Source organism: Oncorhynchus masou, unplaced genomic scaffold (genome assembly GCF_036934945.1).
Source record: "Oncorhynchus masou masou isolate Uvic2021 unplaced genomic scaffold, UVic_Omas_1.1 unplaced_scaffold_3349, whole genome shotgun sequence".
NCBI lineage: Eukaryota > Metazoa > Chordata > Actinopteri > Salmoniformes > Salmonidae > Oncorhynchus > Oncorhynchus masou.
The window spans coordinates 1-17,500 of record NW_027009762.1 but is presented as its reverse complement, the minus strand read 5'-3'; the positions used below and the strand labels follow the sequence as shown (position 1 = coordinate 17,500).

Below are 17,500 nucleotides of genomic sequence, written 5' to 3'. Positions count from 1 at the left end.
CACGGCCAGTTGTGATACAGCCAGGGATAGATCCAGGGTCTGTAGTGACACCTCGAGCACTGTGATGCAAGTGCCTTAGACCGCTGCGCCACTCGGGAGCCAGAAATTGATTCTAGAACCCATCTAAAACAACCAGGTGTTCTACATTACATCACTACTATGCTGATTGATTCTAGAACCCATCTAAAACAACAAGGTGTTCTACATTACATCACTACTATGCTGATTGATTCTATGCTGATTGATTCTAGAACTCATCTAAAACAACCAGGTGTTCTACATGACATCACAATAGAATATAACGATGTGTTAACACTGTGCACCGTATTTCAAAGTGTATGAGATGGAGGTTATAGTCTCAGCAGGCACAGTGAGAAACAGGGCTGATAGGAGCCAGATGGACTGAGAGAAAGCAGAGCAACGGACATGAATGGAGCGTCAGATCCCAGTGATGGTGCTGTTTATCCAGTCAACAGCAGTACAGTGTGATTCAGCTCATTCACCATTCAGCCTGCCTGCAGTCTGCAGAGAAAGCACAGTTTGTTAGCGAAGGTTAGCATTCATTGGGGTTAGGAATAGCATAGTTAGCATAGCATATAATAGCATAATTAGCATTGGCAAAGAAAAGCAACAGTATAGCAAGTATGGCAGCGGCAGGTACTGTTAAACTAACTGACTGTTTTATCAGCTTTATTATTTGTTTAGGGCAGTGCTTCACAATCTCTGAAAGAACCAAGAAAACCTGCAGATAACAGGCAGAAACTAACCAGGGGGAGTGGCAGATTCAACATGATGAGAGGGAGAGAGAAAGAGAGAGAAGGAGAGAGAGAGAAGAGAGAGCGAGAGAAGGAGAGAGAGAGAAGAGAGAAAGAGAGAAAGAGAGAGAGAGAGAGAAGAGAAGGAGAGGAGAGAGAGAGAGATAAGGAGAGAGAGAGAGAGATAAGGAGAGAGAGAGAGAGATAAGGAGAGAGAGAGAGATAAGGAGAGAGAGAGAGATAAGGAGAGAGAGAGAGAGAGAGAGAGAGAAAGAGAGAGAGAAAGAGAAGGAGAAAGAGAAGGAGAAAGAGAGAGAAGGAGAGAGAGAGAGAGAGAGGGAGAGAGAGGAGAGAAGAGAGAGACAGAGAGAGGAGAGAGGAAGAGAGAGAGAGACAGAGAGAGGAGAGAGGAAGAGAGAGAGACACAGATAGAGAGAGAGAGAGAGAGAGAGAGAGACACAGATAGAGGAGAGAGAGAGAGAGAGACACAGAGAGAGAGAGAGAGAGACACAGAGAGAGAGAGAGAGACACACAGAGAGAGGAGAGAGAGAGAGAGAGAGAGAGACAGAGAGAGAGAGAGAGAGAGAGAGAGAGAGACAGAGAGAGGAGAGAGGAGAGAGAAAGAGAGAGAGAGAAAGAAAGAAGGAGAAAGAGAGAGAGAAAGAGAAAGAGAAGGAGAAAGAGAAGGAGAAAGAGAAGGAGAAAGAGAAGGAGAAAGAGAAGGAGAGAGGTGGGAATAAATAAATTAATCTAGTAAAACATACAAATCTAGAAAAAAAACGAGGTTAAAGAAGGCTGAGACTGAGGAAAAAAGTGAGTTGGATAGTGCTGTTGTCACTGAGCAGATTCAAGCAGTGAGTCAGCTGATTCAGTACGGACTGAGGAAGCTCTAATGCAGACCCTTATCTGTATTCTGTACCATGTAAAAACACATTCCATGAAAACCTCAATAAACACTAACTATTTCAGAATTCAGGAGGAATCTCTGACAAGCGTAAACAAAGTTTGAGGATATTTTTTCAGCGAAAGTAAAGGACAGTATAACGCCAGGAGTAAAGGACAGTATAACGCCAGGAGTAAAGGACAGCATAACGCCAGGAGTACAGGACAGTAAAGGACATTATAACCCCAGGAGTAAAGGACAGTATAACGCCAGGAGTAAAGGACAGTATAACGCCAGGAGTAAAGGACAGTATAACCCCAGGAGTAAAGGACAGTATAACGCCAGGAGTAAAGGACAGTATAACGCCAGGAGTAAAGGACAGTATAACGCCAGGAGTAAAGGACATTATAACCCCAGGAGTAAAGGACAGTATAACGCCAGGAGTAAAGGACATTATAACCCCAGGAGTAAAGGACAGTATAACCCCAGGAGTAAAGGACAGTATAACCCCAGGAGTAAAGGACATTATAACCCCAGGAGTAAAGGACAGTATAACGCCAGGAGTAAAGGACAGTATAACGTCAGGAGTAAAGGACAGTATAACGTCAGGAGTAAAGGACAGTATAACGCCAGGAGTAAAGGACAGTATAACGCCAGGAGTAAAGGACATTATAACCCCAGGAGTAAAGGACAGTATAACCCCAGGAGTAAAGGACAGTATAACCCCAGGAGTAAAGGACAGTATAACGCCAGGAGTAAAGGACAGTAAAGGACAGTATAACCCCAGGAGTAAAGGACAGTAAAGGACAGTATAACGCCAGGAGTAAAGGACAGTATAACCCCAGGAGTAAAGGACAGTAAAGGACAGTATAACCCCAGGAGTAAAGGACAGTATAACGCCAGGAGTAAAGGACAGTATAACGCCAGGAGTAAAGGACAGTATAACGTCAGGAGTAAAGGACAGTATAACGCCAGGAGTAAAGGACAGTATAACGCCAGGAGTAAAGGACAGTATAACCCCAGGAGTAAAGGACAGTATAACCCCAGGAGTAAAGGACAGTATAACGCCAGGAGTAAAGGACAGTATAACCCCAGGAGTAAAGGACAGTAAAGGACAGTATAACCCCAGGAGTAAAGGACAGTATAACGCCAGGAGTAAAGGACAGTATAACGCCAGGAGTAAAGGACAGTATAACGTTAGGAGTAAAGGACAGTATAACGTCAGGAGTAAAGGACAGTATAACGCCAGGAGTAAAGGACAGTATAACCCCAGGAGTAAAGGACAGTATAACCCCAGGAGTAAAGGACAGTATAACCCCAGGAGTAAAGGACAGTATAACGCCAGGAGTAAAGGACAGTATAACCCCAGGAGTAAAGGACAGTATAACCCCAGGAGTAAAGGACAGTAAAGGACAGTATAACGCCAGGAGTAAAGGACAGTATAACGCCAGGAGTAAAGGACAGTATAACGCCAGGAGTAAAGGACAGTATAACGCCAGGAGTAAAGGACAGTATAACGCCAGGAGTAAAGGACAGTATAACGCCAGGAGTAAAGGACAGTAAAGGACATTATAACCCCAGGAGTAAAGGACAGTATAACGCCAGGAGTAAAGGACAGTATAACGCCAGGAGTAAAGGACAGTATAACGCCAGGAGTAAAGGACAGTATAACGCCAGGAGTAAAGGACAGTAAAGGACAGTATAACCCCAGGAGTAAAGGACAGTATAACGCCAGGAGTAAAGGACAGTAAAGGACAGTATAACCCCAGGAGTAAAGGACAGTAAAGGACAGTATAACGCCAGGAGTAAAGGACAGTATAACCCCAGGAGTAAAGGACAGTGTAACGCCAGGAGTAAAGGACAGTGTAACGCCAGGAGTAAAGGACAGTGTAACGTCAGGAGTAAAGGACAGTGTAACGTCAGGAGTAAAGGACAGTATAACGTCAGGAGTAAAGGACAGTATAACGCCAGGAGTAAAGGACAGTATAACCCCAGGAGTAAAGGACAGTGTAACGCCAGGAGTAAAGGACAGTGTAACGTCAGGAGTAAAGGACAGTGTAACGTCAGGAGTAAAGGACAGTATAACGTCAGGAGTAAAGGACAGTATAACGCCAGGAGTAAAGGACAGTATAACCCCAGGAGTAAAGGACAGTATAACGCCAGGAGTAAAGGACAGTATAACGCCAGGAGTAAAGGACAGTATAACGCCAGGAGTAAAGGACAGTATAACCCCAGGAGTAAAGGACAGTATAACGTCAGGAGTAAAGGACAGTATAACGCCAGGAGTAAAGGACAGTATAACGCCAGGAGTAAAGGACAGTATAACGCCAGGAGTAAAGGACAGTATAACGCCAGGAGTAAAGGACAGTATAACGCCAGGAGTAAAGGACAGTAAAGGACATTATAACCCCAGGAGTAAAGGACAGTATAACGCCAGGAGTAAAGGACAGTATAACGTCAGGAGTAAAGGACAGTAAAGGACAGTATAACGCCAGGAGTAAAGGACAGTGTAACCCCAGGAGTAAAGGACAGTATAACGCCAGGAGTAAAGGACAGTAAAGGACATTATAACGCCAGGAGTAAAGGACAGTATAACGCCAGGAGTAAAGGACAGTATAACGCCAGGAGTAAAGGACAGTAAAGGACAGTGTAACGTCAGGAGTAAAGGACAGTGTAACGTCAGGAGTAAAGGACAGTAAAGGACAGTGTAACCCCAGGAGTAAAGGACAGTGTAACGCCAGGAGTAAAGGACAGTATAACGCCAGGAGTAAAGGACAGTATAACGCCAGGAGTAAAGGACAGTGTAACGCCAGGAGTAAAGGACAGTATAACGCCAGGAGTAAAGGACAGTATAACGCCAGGAGTAAAGGACAGTAAAGGACATTATAACGCCAGGAGTAAAGGACAGTATAACGCCAGGAGTAAAGGACAGTATAACGCCAGGAGTAAAGGACAGTAAAGGACAGTGTAACGTCAGGAGTAAAGGACAGTGTAACGTCAGGAGTAAAGGACAGTAAAGGACAGTGTAACGCCAGGAGTAAAGGACAGTGTAACGCCAGGAGTAAAGGACAGTGTAACGCCAGGAGTAAAGGACAGTGTAACCCCAGGAGTAAAGGACAGTGTAACGCCAGGAGTAAAGGACAGTATAACCCCAGGAGTAAAGGACAGTGTAACGTCAGGAGTAAAGGACAGTATAACGCCAGGAGTAAAGGACAGTGTAACGCCAGGAGTAAAGGACAGTGTAACGCCAGGAGTAAAGGACAGTGTAACGCCAGGAGTAAAGGACAGTGTAACGCCAGGAGTAAAGGACAGTATAACGCCAGGAGTAAAGGACAGTAAAGGACATTATAACGCCAGGAGTAAAGGACAGTGTAACCCCAGGAGTAAAGGACAGTGTAACGTCAGGAGTAAAGGACAGTATAACGCCAGGAGTAAAGGACAGTATAACGCCAGGAGTAAAGGACAGTGTAACGCCAGGAGTAAAGGACAGTGTAACGCCAGGAGTAAAGGACAGTATAACGCCAGGAGTAAAGGACAGTATAACGCCAGGAGTAAAGGACAGTAAAGGACATTATAACGCCAGGAGTAAAGGACAGTATAACGCCAGGAGTAAAGGACAGTATAACGCCAGGAGTAAAGGACAGTAAAGGACAGTGTAACGTCAGGAGTAAAGGACAGTGTAACGTCAGGAGTAAAGGACAGTAAAGGACAGTGTAACCCCAGGAGTAAAGGACAGTGTAACGCCAGGAGTAAAGGACAGTATAACGCCAGGAGTAAAGGACAGTGTAACGCCAGGAGTAAAGGACAGTGTAATGCCAGGAGTAAAGGACAGTATAACGCCAGGAGTAAAGGACAGTAAAGGACAGTATAACGCCAGGAGTAAAGGACAGTAAAGGACATTATAACGCCAGGAGTAAAGGACAGTATAACGCCAGGAGTAAAGGACAGTATAACGCCAGGAGTAAAGGACAGTAAAGGACAGTGTAACGTCAGGAGTAAAGGACAGTGTAACGTCAGGAGTAAAGGACAGTAAAGGACAGTGTAACGCCAGGAGTAAAGGACAGTGTAACGCCAGGAGTAAAGGACAGTGTAACGCCAGGAGTAAAGGACAGTATAACGCCAGGAGTAAAGGACAGTGTAACCCCAGGAGTAAAGGACAGTGTAACGCCAGGAGTAAAGGACAGTATAACCCCAGGAGTAAAGGACAGTGTAACGTCAGGAGTAAAGGACAGTATAACGCCAGGAGTAAAGGACAGTGTAACGCCAGGAGTAAAGGACAGTGTAACGCCAGGAGTAAAGGACAGTGTAACGCCAGGAGTAAAGGACAGTGTAACGCCAGGAGTAAAGGACAGTATAACGCCAGGAGTAAAGGACAGTAAAGGACATTATAACGCCAGGAGTAAAGGACAGTGTAACCCCAGGAGTAAAGGACAGTGTAACGTCAGGAGTAAAGGACAGTATAACGCCAGGAGTAAAGGACAGTATAACGCCAGGAGTAAAGGACAGTGTAACGCCAGGAGTAAAGGACAGTGTAACGCCAGGAGTAAAGGACAGTATAACGCCAGGAGTAAAGGACAGTATAACGCCAGGAGTAAAGGACAGTAAAGGACATTATAACGCCAGGAGTAAAGGACAGTATAACGCCAGGAGTAAAGGACAGTATAACGCCAGGAGTAAAGGACAGTAAAGGACAGTGTAACGTCAGGAGTAAAGGACAGTGTAACGTCAGGAGTAAAGGACAGTAAAGGACAGTGTAACCCCAGGAGTAAAGGACAGTGTAACGCCAGGAGTAAAGGACAGTATAACGCCAGGAGTAAAGGACAGTGTAACGCCAGGAGTAAAGGACAGTGTAATGCCAGGAGTAAAGGACAGTATAACGCCAGGAGTAAAGGACAGTAAAGGACAGTATAACGCCAGGAGTAAAGGACAGTAAAGGACATTATAACGCCAGGAGTAAAGGACAGTATAACGCCAGGAGTAAAGGACAGTATAACGCCAGGAGTAAAGGACAGTAAAGGACAGTGTAACGTCAGGAGTAAAGGACAGTGTAACGTCAGGAGTAAAGGACAGTAAAGGACAGTGTAACCCCAGGAGTAAAGGACAGTGTAACGCCAGGAGTAAAGGACAGTATAACGCCAGGAGTAAAGGACAGTGTAACGTCAGGAGTAAAGGACAGTAAAGGACAGTGTAACGTCAGGAGTAAAGGACAGTATAACGTCAGGAGTAAAGGACAGTATAACGTCAGGAGTAAAGGACAGTATAACCTCAGGAGTGAAGGACAGTAAAGGACAGTATAACGCCAGGAGTAAAGGACAGTATAACGTCAGGAGTAAAGGACAGTATAACGTCAGGAGTAAAGGACAGTATAACGTCAGGAGTAAAGGACAGTATAACACCAGGAGTAAAGGACAGTATAACGCCAGGAGTAAAGGACAGTGTAACGTCAGGAGTAAAGGACAGTATAACATCAGGAGTAAAGGACAGTATAACGCCAGGAGTAAAGGACAGTATAACCCCAGGAGTAAAGGACAGTATAACATCAGGAGTAAAGGACAGTATAACCCCAGGAGTAAAGGACAGTATAACGCCAGGAGTAAAGGACAGTATAACGCCAGGAGTAAAGGACAGTATAACCCCAGGAGTAAAGGACAGTATAACCCCAGGAGTAAAGGACAGTATAACGCCAGGAGTAAAGGACAGTAAAGGACAGTATAACGTCAGGAGTAAAGGACAGTATAACCCCAGGAGTAAAGGACAGTATAACCCCAGGAGTAAAGGACAGTATAACGTCAGGAGTAAAGGACAGTATAACCCCAGGAGTAAAGGACAGTATAACCCCAGGAGTAAAGGACAGTATAACCCCAGGAGTAAAGGACAGTATAACCCCAGGAGTAAAGGACAGTATAACCCCAGGAGTAAAGGACAGTATAACGCCAGGAGTAAAGGACAGTAAAGGACAGTGTAACATCAGGAGTAAAGGACAGTATAACGTCAGGAGTAAAGGACAGTATAACCCCAGGAGTAAAGGACAGTATAACGCCAGGAGTAAAGGACAGTAAAGGACAGTGTAACATCAGGAGTAAAGGACAGTATAACGTCAGGAGTAAAGGACAGTATAACCCCAGGAGTAAAGGACAGTGTAACATCAGGAGTAAAGGACAGTGTAACGTCAGGAGTAAAGGACAGTATAACCCCAGGAGTAAAGGACAGTGTAACATCAGGAGTAAAGGACAGTGTAACGTCAGGAGTAAAGGACAGTATAACCCCAGGAGTAAAGGACAGTATAACCCCAGGAGTAAAGGACAGTATAACGTCAGGAGTAAAGGACAGTATAACCCCAGGAGTAAAGGACAGTGTAAAGTCAGGAGTAAAGGACAGTAAAGGACAGTATAACCCCAGGAGTAAAGGACAGTGTAACGTCAGGAGTAAAGGACAGTAAAGGACAGTATAACCCCAGGAGTAAAGGACAGTGTAACGTCAGGAGTAAAGGACAGTAAAGGACAGTATAACCCCAGGAGTAAAGGACAGTGTAACCCCAGGAGTAAAGGACAGTGTAACGTCAGGAGTAAAGGACAGTAAAGGACAGTATAACCCCAGGAGTAAAGGACAGTATAACGTCAGGAGTAAAGGACAGTATAACCCCAGGAGTAAAGGACAGTATAACCCCAGGAGTAAAGGACAGTATAACGTCAGGAGTAAAGGACAGTATAACGTCAGGAGTAAAGGACAGTGTAACGTCAGGAGTAAAGGACAGTAAAGGACAGTGTAACCCCAGGAGTAAAGGACAGTGTAACGCCAGGAGTAAAGGACAGTATAACGCCAGGAGTAAAGGACAGTGTAACGTCAGGAGTAAAGGACAGTAAAGGACAGTGTAACGTCAGGAGTAAAGGACAGTATAACGTCAGGAGTAAAGGACAGTATAACGTCAGGAGTAAAGGACAGTATAACCTCAGGAGTGAAGGACAGTAAAGGACAGTATAACGCCAGGAGTAAAGGACAGTATAACGTCAGGAGTAAAGGACAGTATAACGTCAGGAGTAAAGGACAGTATAACGTCAGGAGTAAAGGACAGTATAACGCCAGGAGTAAAGGACAGTATAACGCCAGGAGTAAAGGACAGTGTAACGTCAGGAGTAAAGGACAGTGTAACGTCAGGAGTAAAGGACAGTATAACGCCAGGAGTAAAGGACAGTATAACCCCAGGAGTAAAGGACAGTATAACCCCAGGAGTAAAGGACAGTATAACATCAGGAGTAAAGGACAGTATAACGCCAGGAGTAAAGGACAGTATAACGCCAGGAGTAAAGGACAGTATAACGTCAGGAGTAAAGGACAGTATAACGCCAGGAGTAAAGGACAGTATAACCCCAGGAGTAAAGGACAGTATAACCCCAGGAGTAAAGGACAGTATAACGCCAGGAGTAAAGGACAGTAAAGGACAGTATAACGTCAGGAGTAAAGGACAGTATAACCCCAGGAGTAAAGGACAGTATAACCCCAGGAGTAAAGGACAGTATAACCCCAGGAGTAAAGGACAGTATAACGCCAGGAGTAAAGGACAGTAAAGGACAGTGTAACATCAGGAGTAAAGGACAGTATAACGTCAGGAGTAAAGGACAGTATAACCCCAGGAGTAAAGGACAGTGTAACATCAGGAGTAAAGGACAGTGTAACGTCAGGAGTAAAGGACAGTATAACCCCAGGAGTAAAGGACAGTATAACCCCAGGAGTAAAGGACAGTATAACGTCAGGAGTAAAGGACAGTATAACCCCAGGAGTAAAGGACAGTGTAACGTCAGGAGTAAAGGACAGTAAAGGACAGTATAACCCCAGGAGTAAAGGACAGTGTAACGTCAGGAGTAAAGGACAGTAAAGGACAGTATAACCCCAGGAGTAAAGGACAGTGTAACGTCAGGAGTAAAGGACAGTAAAGGACAGTATAACCCCAGGAGTAAAGGACAGTGTAACCCCAGGAGTAAAGGACAGTGTAACGTCAGGAGTAAAGGACAGTAAAGGACAGTATAACCCCAGGAGTAAAGGACAGTATAACGTCAGGAGTAAAGGACAGTATAACCCCAGGAGTAAAGGACAGTATAACCCCAGGAGTAAAGGACAGTATAACGTCAGGAGTAAAGGACAGTATAACGTCAGGAGTAAAGGACAGTATAACCCCAGGAGTAAAGGACAGTGTAACATCAGGAGTAAAGGACAGTGTAACGTCAGGAGTAAAGGACAGTATAACCCCAGGAGTAAAGGACAGTGTAACATCAGGAGTAAAGGACAGTGTAACGTCAGGAGTAAAGGACAGTATAACCCCAGGAGTAAAGGACAGTGTAACGTCAGGAGTAAAGGACAGTAAAGGACAGTATAACCCCAGGAGTAAAGGACAGTATAACCCCAGGAGTAAAGGACAGTACAACGTCAGGAGTAAAGGACAGTATAACGCTAGGAGTAAAGGACAGTATAACGCCAGGAGTAAAGGACAGTGTAACGCCAGGAGTAAAGGACAGTATAACGCCAGGAGTAAAGGACAGTATAACGCCAGGAGTAAAGGACAGTAAAGGACATTATAACCCCAGGAGTAAAGGACAGTATAACGCCAGGAGTAAAGGACAGTATAACGCCAGGAGTAAAGGACAGTATAACGCCAGGAGTAAAGGACAGTATAACGCCAGGAGTAAAGGACAGTGTAACGCCAGGAGTAAAGGACAGTATAACGCCAGGAGTAAAGGACAGTAAAGGACATTATAACCCCAGGAGTAAAGGACAGTATAACGCCAGGAGTAAAGGACAGTAAAGGACAGTGTAACGCCAGGAGTAAAGGACAGTAAAGGACAGTATAACCCCAGGAGTAAAGGACAGTGTAACGCCAGGAGTAAAGGACAGTATAACGCCAGGAGTAAAGGACAGTATAACGCCAGGAGTAAAGGACAGTAAAGGACAGTGTAACCCCAGGAGTAAAGGACAGTGTAACGCCAGGAGTAAAGGACAGTGTAACCCCAGGAGTAAAGGACAGTGTAACGTCAGGAGTAAAGGACAGTATAACGCCAGGAGTAAAGGACAGTGTAACGCCAGGAGTAAAGGACAGTGTAACGCCAGGAGTAAAGGACAGTGTAACGCCAGGAGTAAAGGACAGTGTAACGCCAGGAGTAAAGGACAGTATAACGCCAGGAGTAAAGGACAGTAAAGGACATTATAACGCCAGGAGTAAAGGACAGTATAACGCCAGGAGTAAAGGACAGTGTAACCCCAGGAGTAAAGGACAGTGTAACGTCAGGAGTAAAGGACAGTATAACGCCAGGACTAAAGGACAGTGTAACGCCAGGAGTAAAGGACAGTGTAACGCCAGGAGTAAAGGACAGTATAACGCCAGGAGTAAAGGACAGTATAACGCCAGGAGTAAAGGACAGTATAACGCCAGGAGTAAAGGACAGTAAAGGACATTATAACGCCAGGAGTAAAGGACAGTATAACGCCAGGAGTAAAGGACAGTATAACGCCAGGAGTAAAGGACAGTAAAGGACAGTGTAACGTCAGGAGTAAAGGACAGTGTAACGTCAGGAGTAAAGGACAGTAAAGGACAGTGTAACCCCAGGAGTAAAGGACAGTGTAACGCCAGGAGTAAAGGACAGTATAACGCCAGGAGTAAAGGACAGTGTAACGCCAGGAGTAAAGGACAGTGTAACGCCAGGAGTAAAGGACAGTATAACGCCAGGAGTAAAGGACAGTAAAGGACAGTATAACGCCAGGAGTAAAGGACAGTAAAGGACATTATAACGCCAGGAGTAAAGGACAGTATAACGCCAGGAGTAAAGGACAGTATAACGCCAGGAGTAAAGGACAGTAAAGGACAGTGTAACGTCAGGAGTAAAGGACAGTGTAACGTCAGGAGTAAAGGACAGTAAAGGACAGTGTAACCCCAGGAGTAAAGGACAGTGTAACGCCAGGAGTAAAGGACAGTATAACGCCAGGAGTAAAGGACAGTGTAACGTCAGGAGTAAAGGACAGTAAAGGACAGTGTAACGTCAGGAGTAAAGGACAGTATAACGTCAGGAGTAAAGGACAGTATAACGTCAGGAGTAAAGGACAGTATAACCTCAGGAGTGAAGGACAGTAAAGGACAGTATAACGCCAGGAGTAAAGGACAGTATAACGTCAGGAGTAAAGGACAGTATAACGTCAGGAGTAAAGGACAGTATAACGTCAGGAGTAAAGGACAGTATAACGCCAGGAGTAAAGGACAGTGTAACGCCAGGAGTAAAGGACAGTGTAACGTCAGGAGTAAAGGACAGTATAACGTCAGGAGTAAAGGACAGTATAACGTCAGGAGTAAAGGACAGTATAACCTCAGGAGTGAAGGACAGTAAAGGACAGTATAACGCCAGGAGTAAAGGACAGTATAACGTCAGGAGTAAAGGACAGTATAACGTCAGGAGTAAAGGACAGTATAACGTCAGGAGTAAAGGACAGTATAACGCCAGGAGTAAAGGACAGTGTAACGCCAGGAGTAAAGGACAGTGTAACGTCAGGAGTAAAGGACAGTATAACGCCAGGAGTAAAGGACAGTATAACCCCAGGAGTAAAGGACAGTATAACCCCAGGAGTAAAGGACAGTATAACATCAGGAGTAAAGGACAGTAAAGGACAGTATAACGTCAGGAGTAAAGGACAGTATAACGCCAGGAGTAAAGGACAGTATAACGCCAGGAGTAAAGGACAGTATAACGTCAGGAGTAAAGGACAGTATAACGCCAGGAGTAAAGGACAGTATAACCCCAGGAGTAAAGGACAGTATAACCCCAGGAGTAAAGGACAGTATAACGCCAGGAGTAAAGGACAGTAAAGGACAGTATAACGTCAGGAGTAAAGGACAGTATAACCCCAGGAGTAAAGGACAGTATAACCCCAGGAGTAAAGGACAGTATAACCCCAGGAGTAAAGGACAGTATAACGCCAGGAGTAAAGGACAGTAAAGGACAGTGTAACATCAGGAGTAAAGGACAGTATAACGTCAGGAGTAAAGGACAGTATAACCCCAGGAGTAAAGGACAGTGTAACATCAGGAGTAAAGGACAGTGTAACGTCAGGAGTAAAGGACAGTATAACCCCAGGAGTAAAGGACAGTGTAACATCAGGAGTAAAGGACAGTGTAACGTCAGGAGTAAAGGACAGTATAACCCCAGGAGTAAAGGACAGTATAACCCCAGGAGTAAAGGACAGTATAACGTCAGGAGTAAAGGACAGTATAACCCCAGGAGTAAAGGACAGTGTAACGTCAGGAGTAAAGGACAGTAAAGGACAGTATAACCCCAGGAGTAAAGGACAGTGTAACGTCAGGAGTAAAGGACAGTAAAGGACAGTATAACCCCAGGAGTAAAGGACAGTGTAACGTCAGGAGTAAAGGACAGTAAAGGACAGTATAACCCCAGGAGTAAAGGACAGTGTAACCCCAGGAGTAAAGGACAGTGTAACGTCAGGAGTAAAGGACAGTAAAGGACAGTATAACCCCAGGAGTAAAGGACAGTATAACGTCAGGAGTAAAGGACAGTATAACGCCAGGAGTAAAGGACAGTATAACGCCAGGAGTAAAGGACAGTATAACCCCAGGAGTAAAGGACAGTATAACGCCAGGAGTAAAGGACAGTGTAACGCCAGGAGTAAAGGACAGTGTAACCCCAGGAGTAAAGGACAGTATAACCCCAGGAGTAAAGGACAGTGTAACGCCAGGAGTAAAGGACAGTATAACACCAGGAGTAAAGGACAGTGTAACCCCAGGAGTAAAGGACAGTGTAACGCCAGGAGTAAAGGACAGTAAAGGACAGTGTAACCCCAGGAGTAAAGGACAGTGTAACCCCAGGAGTAAAGGACAGTATAACGCCAGGAGTAAAGGACAGTATAACGTCAGGAGTAAAGGACAGTGTAACGCCAGGAGTAAAGGACAGTGTAACGCCAGGAGTAAAGGACAGTATAACGCCAGGAGTAAAGGACAGTAAAGGACAGTATAACCCCAGGAGTAAAGGACAGTATAACGCCAGGAGTAAAGGACAGTATAACGTCAGGAGTAAAGGACAGTGTAACGCCAGGAGTAAAGGACAGTGTAACGCCAGGAGTAAAGGACAGTATAACGCCAGGAGTAAAGGACAGTAAAGGACAGTATAACCCCAGGAGTAAAGGACAGTATAACGCCAGGAGTAAAGGACAGTATAACGCCAGGAGTAAAGGACAGTAAAGGACAGTATAACGTCAGGAGTAAAGGACAGTATAACCCCAGGAGTAAAGGACAGTATAACGCCAGGAGTAAAGGACAGTATAACCCCAGGAGTAAAGGACAGTATAACGCCAGGAGTAAAGGACAGTATAACGTCAGGAGTAAAGGACAGTATAACGCCAGGAGTAAAGGACATTATAACCCCAGGAGTAAAGGACAGTATAACCCCAGGAGTAAAGGACAGTATAACGTCAGGAGTAAAGGACAGTATAACCCCAGGAGTAAAGGACAGTATAACGTCAGGAGTAAAGGACAGTATAACCCCAGGAGTAAAGGACAGTGTAACCCCAGGAGTAAAGGACAGTATAACCCCAGGAGTAAAGGACAGTATAACGTCAGGAGTAAAGGACAGTATAACGCCAGGAGTAAAGGACAGTATAACGTCAGGAGTAAAGGACAGTATAACCCCAGGAGTAAAGGACAGTATAACGCCAGGAGTAAAGGACAGTGTAACGTCAGGAGTAAAGGACAGTATAACGCCAGGAGTAAAGGACAGTATAACCCCAGGAGTAAAGGACAGTATAACGCCAGGAGTAAAGGACAGTGTAACGTCAGGAGTAAAGTAAGAAGCCAGGTTTCAACAGGCGATGAGATATTACTCTGTCGTGAACAAGTGTCAATACCTGGTGAGGCAGTTTTATCCGCTGACTGAAGGGGAGCTGATAATTAGGAGCATTTTTACTCCACTGGTCTCGGAAAGAAATGACGAGTCCTCGTTGTCAGAGTCAAGACAGAGTAAAAAAAAAAAATGTATCCAACACTTGAGACAAAAACCGAGACACTCAATATGTAGTCTGGAGACGGGTCTGGAGTACTGCCAGTGAACCTGTCTTGATCTGGAACAACACGGCTACTTACCCAGAGAAGTCTGTTGAGAGGATCCCATAGTTATAGATGAAGACTCTGCTCACCTGACACACTGCGAGGTAGCTGACGGCCGTGATCATAGTATACCTGGAGGGGACATTTATAATCAGATCGAGAACACGGCCGTGATCATAGTATACCTGGAGGGGACATTTAAACCACAGTATACCTGGAGGGGACATTTAAATCAGATCGAGAACACGGCCGTGATCATAGTATACCTGGAGGGGACATTTAAATCAGATTGAGAACATGGAGCTACAGAGTAGCATCCTACATCCCACCATTCTGTATACATCTGGCCCTTCTTTGGACACTGTGTTAACTAACCTCCAGACGAGCTTCAATGCCATACAACTCTCCTTCCGTGGCCTCCAACTTCTCTTAAATGCTAGTAAAACTTAATGTGACTAGCATCACTACTCTGGACGGTTCTCACCTAGAAAATGTGGACAATGACAAATACCTAGGTGTCTGGTTAGACTGTAAACTCTCCTTCCAGACTCACATTAAGCATCTCCAATCCAAAATTAAATCTAGAGTCGGCTTCCAATTTCGCAACAAAGCCTCCTTCACTCATGCCGCCAAACATACCCTCGTAAAACGGACCATCCTACCAATCCTTGACTTTGGCGATGTCATTTATAAAATAGCCTCGAACACTCTACTCAGAAAACTGGATGCAGTCTATCACAGTGCCATCCGTTTTGTCACCAAAGCCCCATACACTACCCACCACTGTGACCTGTACTCTCTCGTTGGCTGGCCCTCGCTACATATCCGTCACCAAACCCACTGGCTCCTGGTCATCTATGAGTCTTTGCTAGGTAAAGCCCCGCCTTATCTCAGCTCACTGGTCACCATAGCAACACCCATCCGTAGCACGCGCTCCAGCAGGTATATCTCTCTAGTCACCCCCAAAGCCAATTTTTCATTTGGCCGCCTCTCCTTCCAGTTCTCTGCTGCCAATGACTGGAATGAATTGCAAAAATCACTGAAGCTGGAGACTCTCATCTCCCTCACTAACTTTAAGCACCATCTGTCAGAGCAGCTCACAGATCACTACACCTGTACACAGCCCATCTGTAAATAGCCCATCTATCTACCTCATCCCCATGTTGCTATTATTTTTACACCCCAGTATCTCTACTTGCACATTCATCTTCTGCACATCTATCACTCCAGTGTTTAATTTCTAAATTGTAATTATTTCACCACAATGGCCTATTTATAGCCTTACTACATTAACACACACTGTATACAGACCTTTCTATTGTGTTATTGACTGTATGTTGGTTCATTCCATGTGTAACTCTGAGTTGTTGTTTGTGTCACACTGCTTTGCTTTATCTTGGCCAGGTTGCAGTTGTAAATGAGAACTTGTTCTCAACTGGCCTACCTGGTTAAATAAAGGTGTTCTCAACTGGCCTACCTGGTTAAATAAAGGTGTTCTCAAATGGTCTACCTGGTTAAATAAAGGTGTTCTCAACTGGCCTACCTGGTTAAATAAAGGTGTTCTCAACTGGCCTACCTGGTTAAATAAAGGTGTTCTCAACTGGCCTACCTGGTTAAATAAAGGTGTTCTCAACTGGCCTACCTGGTTAAATAAAGGTGTTCTCAACTGGCCCGACCTGGTTAAATAAAAGGTGAAATCAAATCAAATAAAAGCTCATATTTAATATGTAATTCAGATTGAGAAGATGGAGCCCCAGAGTAACATCCTATATCCCTCCATGCTAAGAATGAGTGGCGCTTTTAACGAATGAAACCTTTTCCATGTTTTAGTCTGGTAGTTCCTCGTCTGCATACGGGAGAAAGATCAACTACGAGGTGGAATAGATCGTGTTCATCTCAGCGATCACCTTCAAGTACAACTGGAGATGGACAGTACACACAAATGCTGTATGGTGAAACATTGTCTTTCAGCACACAGTAACCCACAACCCAATGACCCATCTTTCTTCAACTGGAGTGGGCGAGGCGATGGGCGATGGCACAGAGAACAATGCCGTCTCTATCTAGACTCCTCCAAGGAATCCCTAATGGAAAACCTCATCAGTGTTACTGTTCTGTTTTCTACCTACATTCATCACATTCCAGGACCTAAACACAGACAGACACACATACAGAGACAGAGACACAGACAGACACAGAGACAGACACAGAGAGACAGACACAGAGAGACAGACACAGAGAGACAGACACAGAGAGACAGACAGACACACAGACAGACAACAGAGACAGAGAGACAGACACAGAGAGAGAGAGAAGAGAGAAACAGACAGACAGAGACAGACAGAGACAGACAGACAGACACAGACAGACAGACACAGACAGAGACAGACAGACAGACAGAAAAAGAGCAAGACAGAGACAGAGAGATATAGAGATAGAGACAGTCTGGTCCAGCTACCACTTCCTATCTACTTTAACTTGTCGTCAACATGCATGCAAAGAAGGACCCATGTGGTGAAGATGTTATTACAAGTGTCTGCATGGGAGACGTGGCGGTGTGTGTTTACCTGTGAATGTTGTGGATGTCAGCTGTGACCAGAATCCTGTAGCAGACCATCACCAAGACAGAGATATGGACTGCATACCTGCAGCGACGAAAACAACACAAAACAAATGATAGGTTACTGTTAAATACTGGGTGATCAGGACTAAACTGGGTGATTAGGACTAAACTGGGTGATCAGGACTAAACTGGGTGATCAGGACTAAACT

At 45.0% G+C, this 17,500-nt stretch overlaps 1 protein-coding gene across 1 annotated transcript in view; it reads right to left on the bottom strand.

Moving 5' to 3' along the window:
* The window catches only part of LOC135534398 (lysophospholipid acyltransferase 1-like), a gene marked incomplete at its 5' end in the record, with an annotated part of 37,884 nt that extends 20,462 nt beyond the window's left edge, over window positions 1-17,422 (bottom strand). Inside the window, 2 exons of the mRNA XM_064961411.1 lie at window positions 14,765-14,860; window positions 17,296-17,422. Coding sequence (XP_064817483.1) covers window positions 14,765-14,860; window positions 17,296-17,422 — 223 coding nt within the window. The remainder of the gene's footprint in view (window positions 1-14,764; window positions 14,861-17,295) is intronic.
* Window positions 17,423-17,500: the final 78 nt, after the last annotated feature.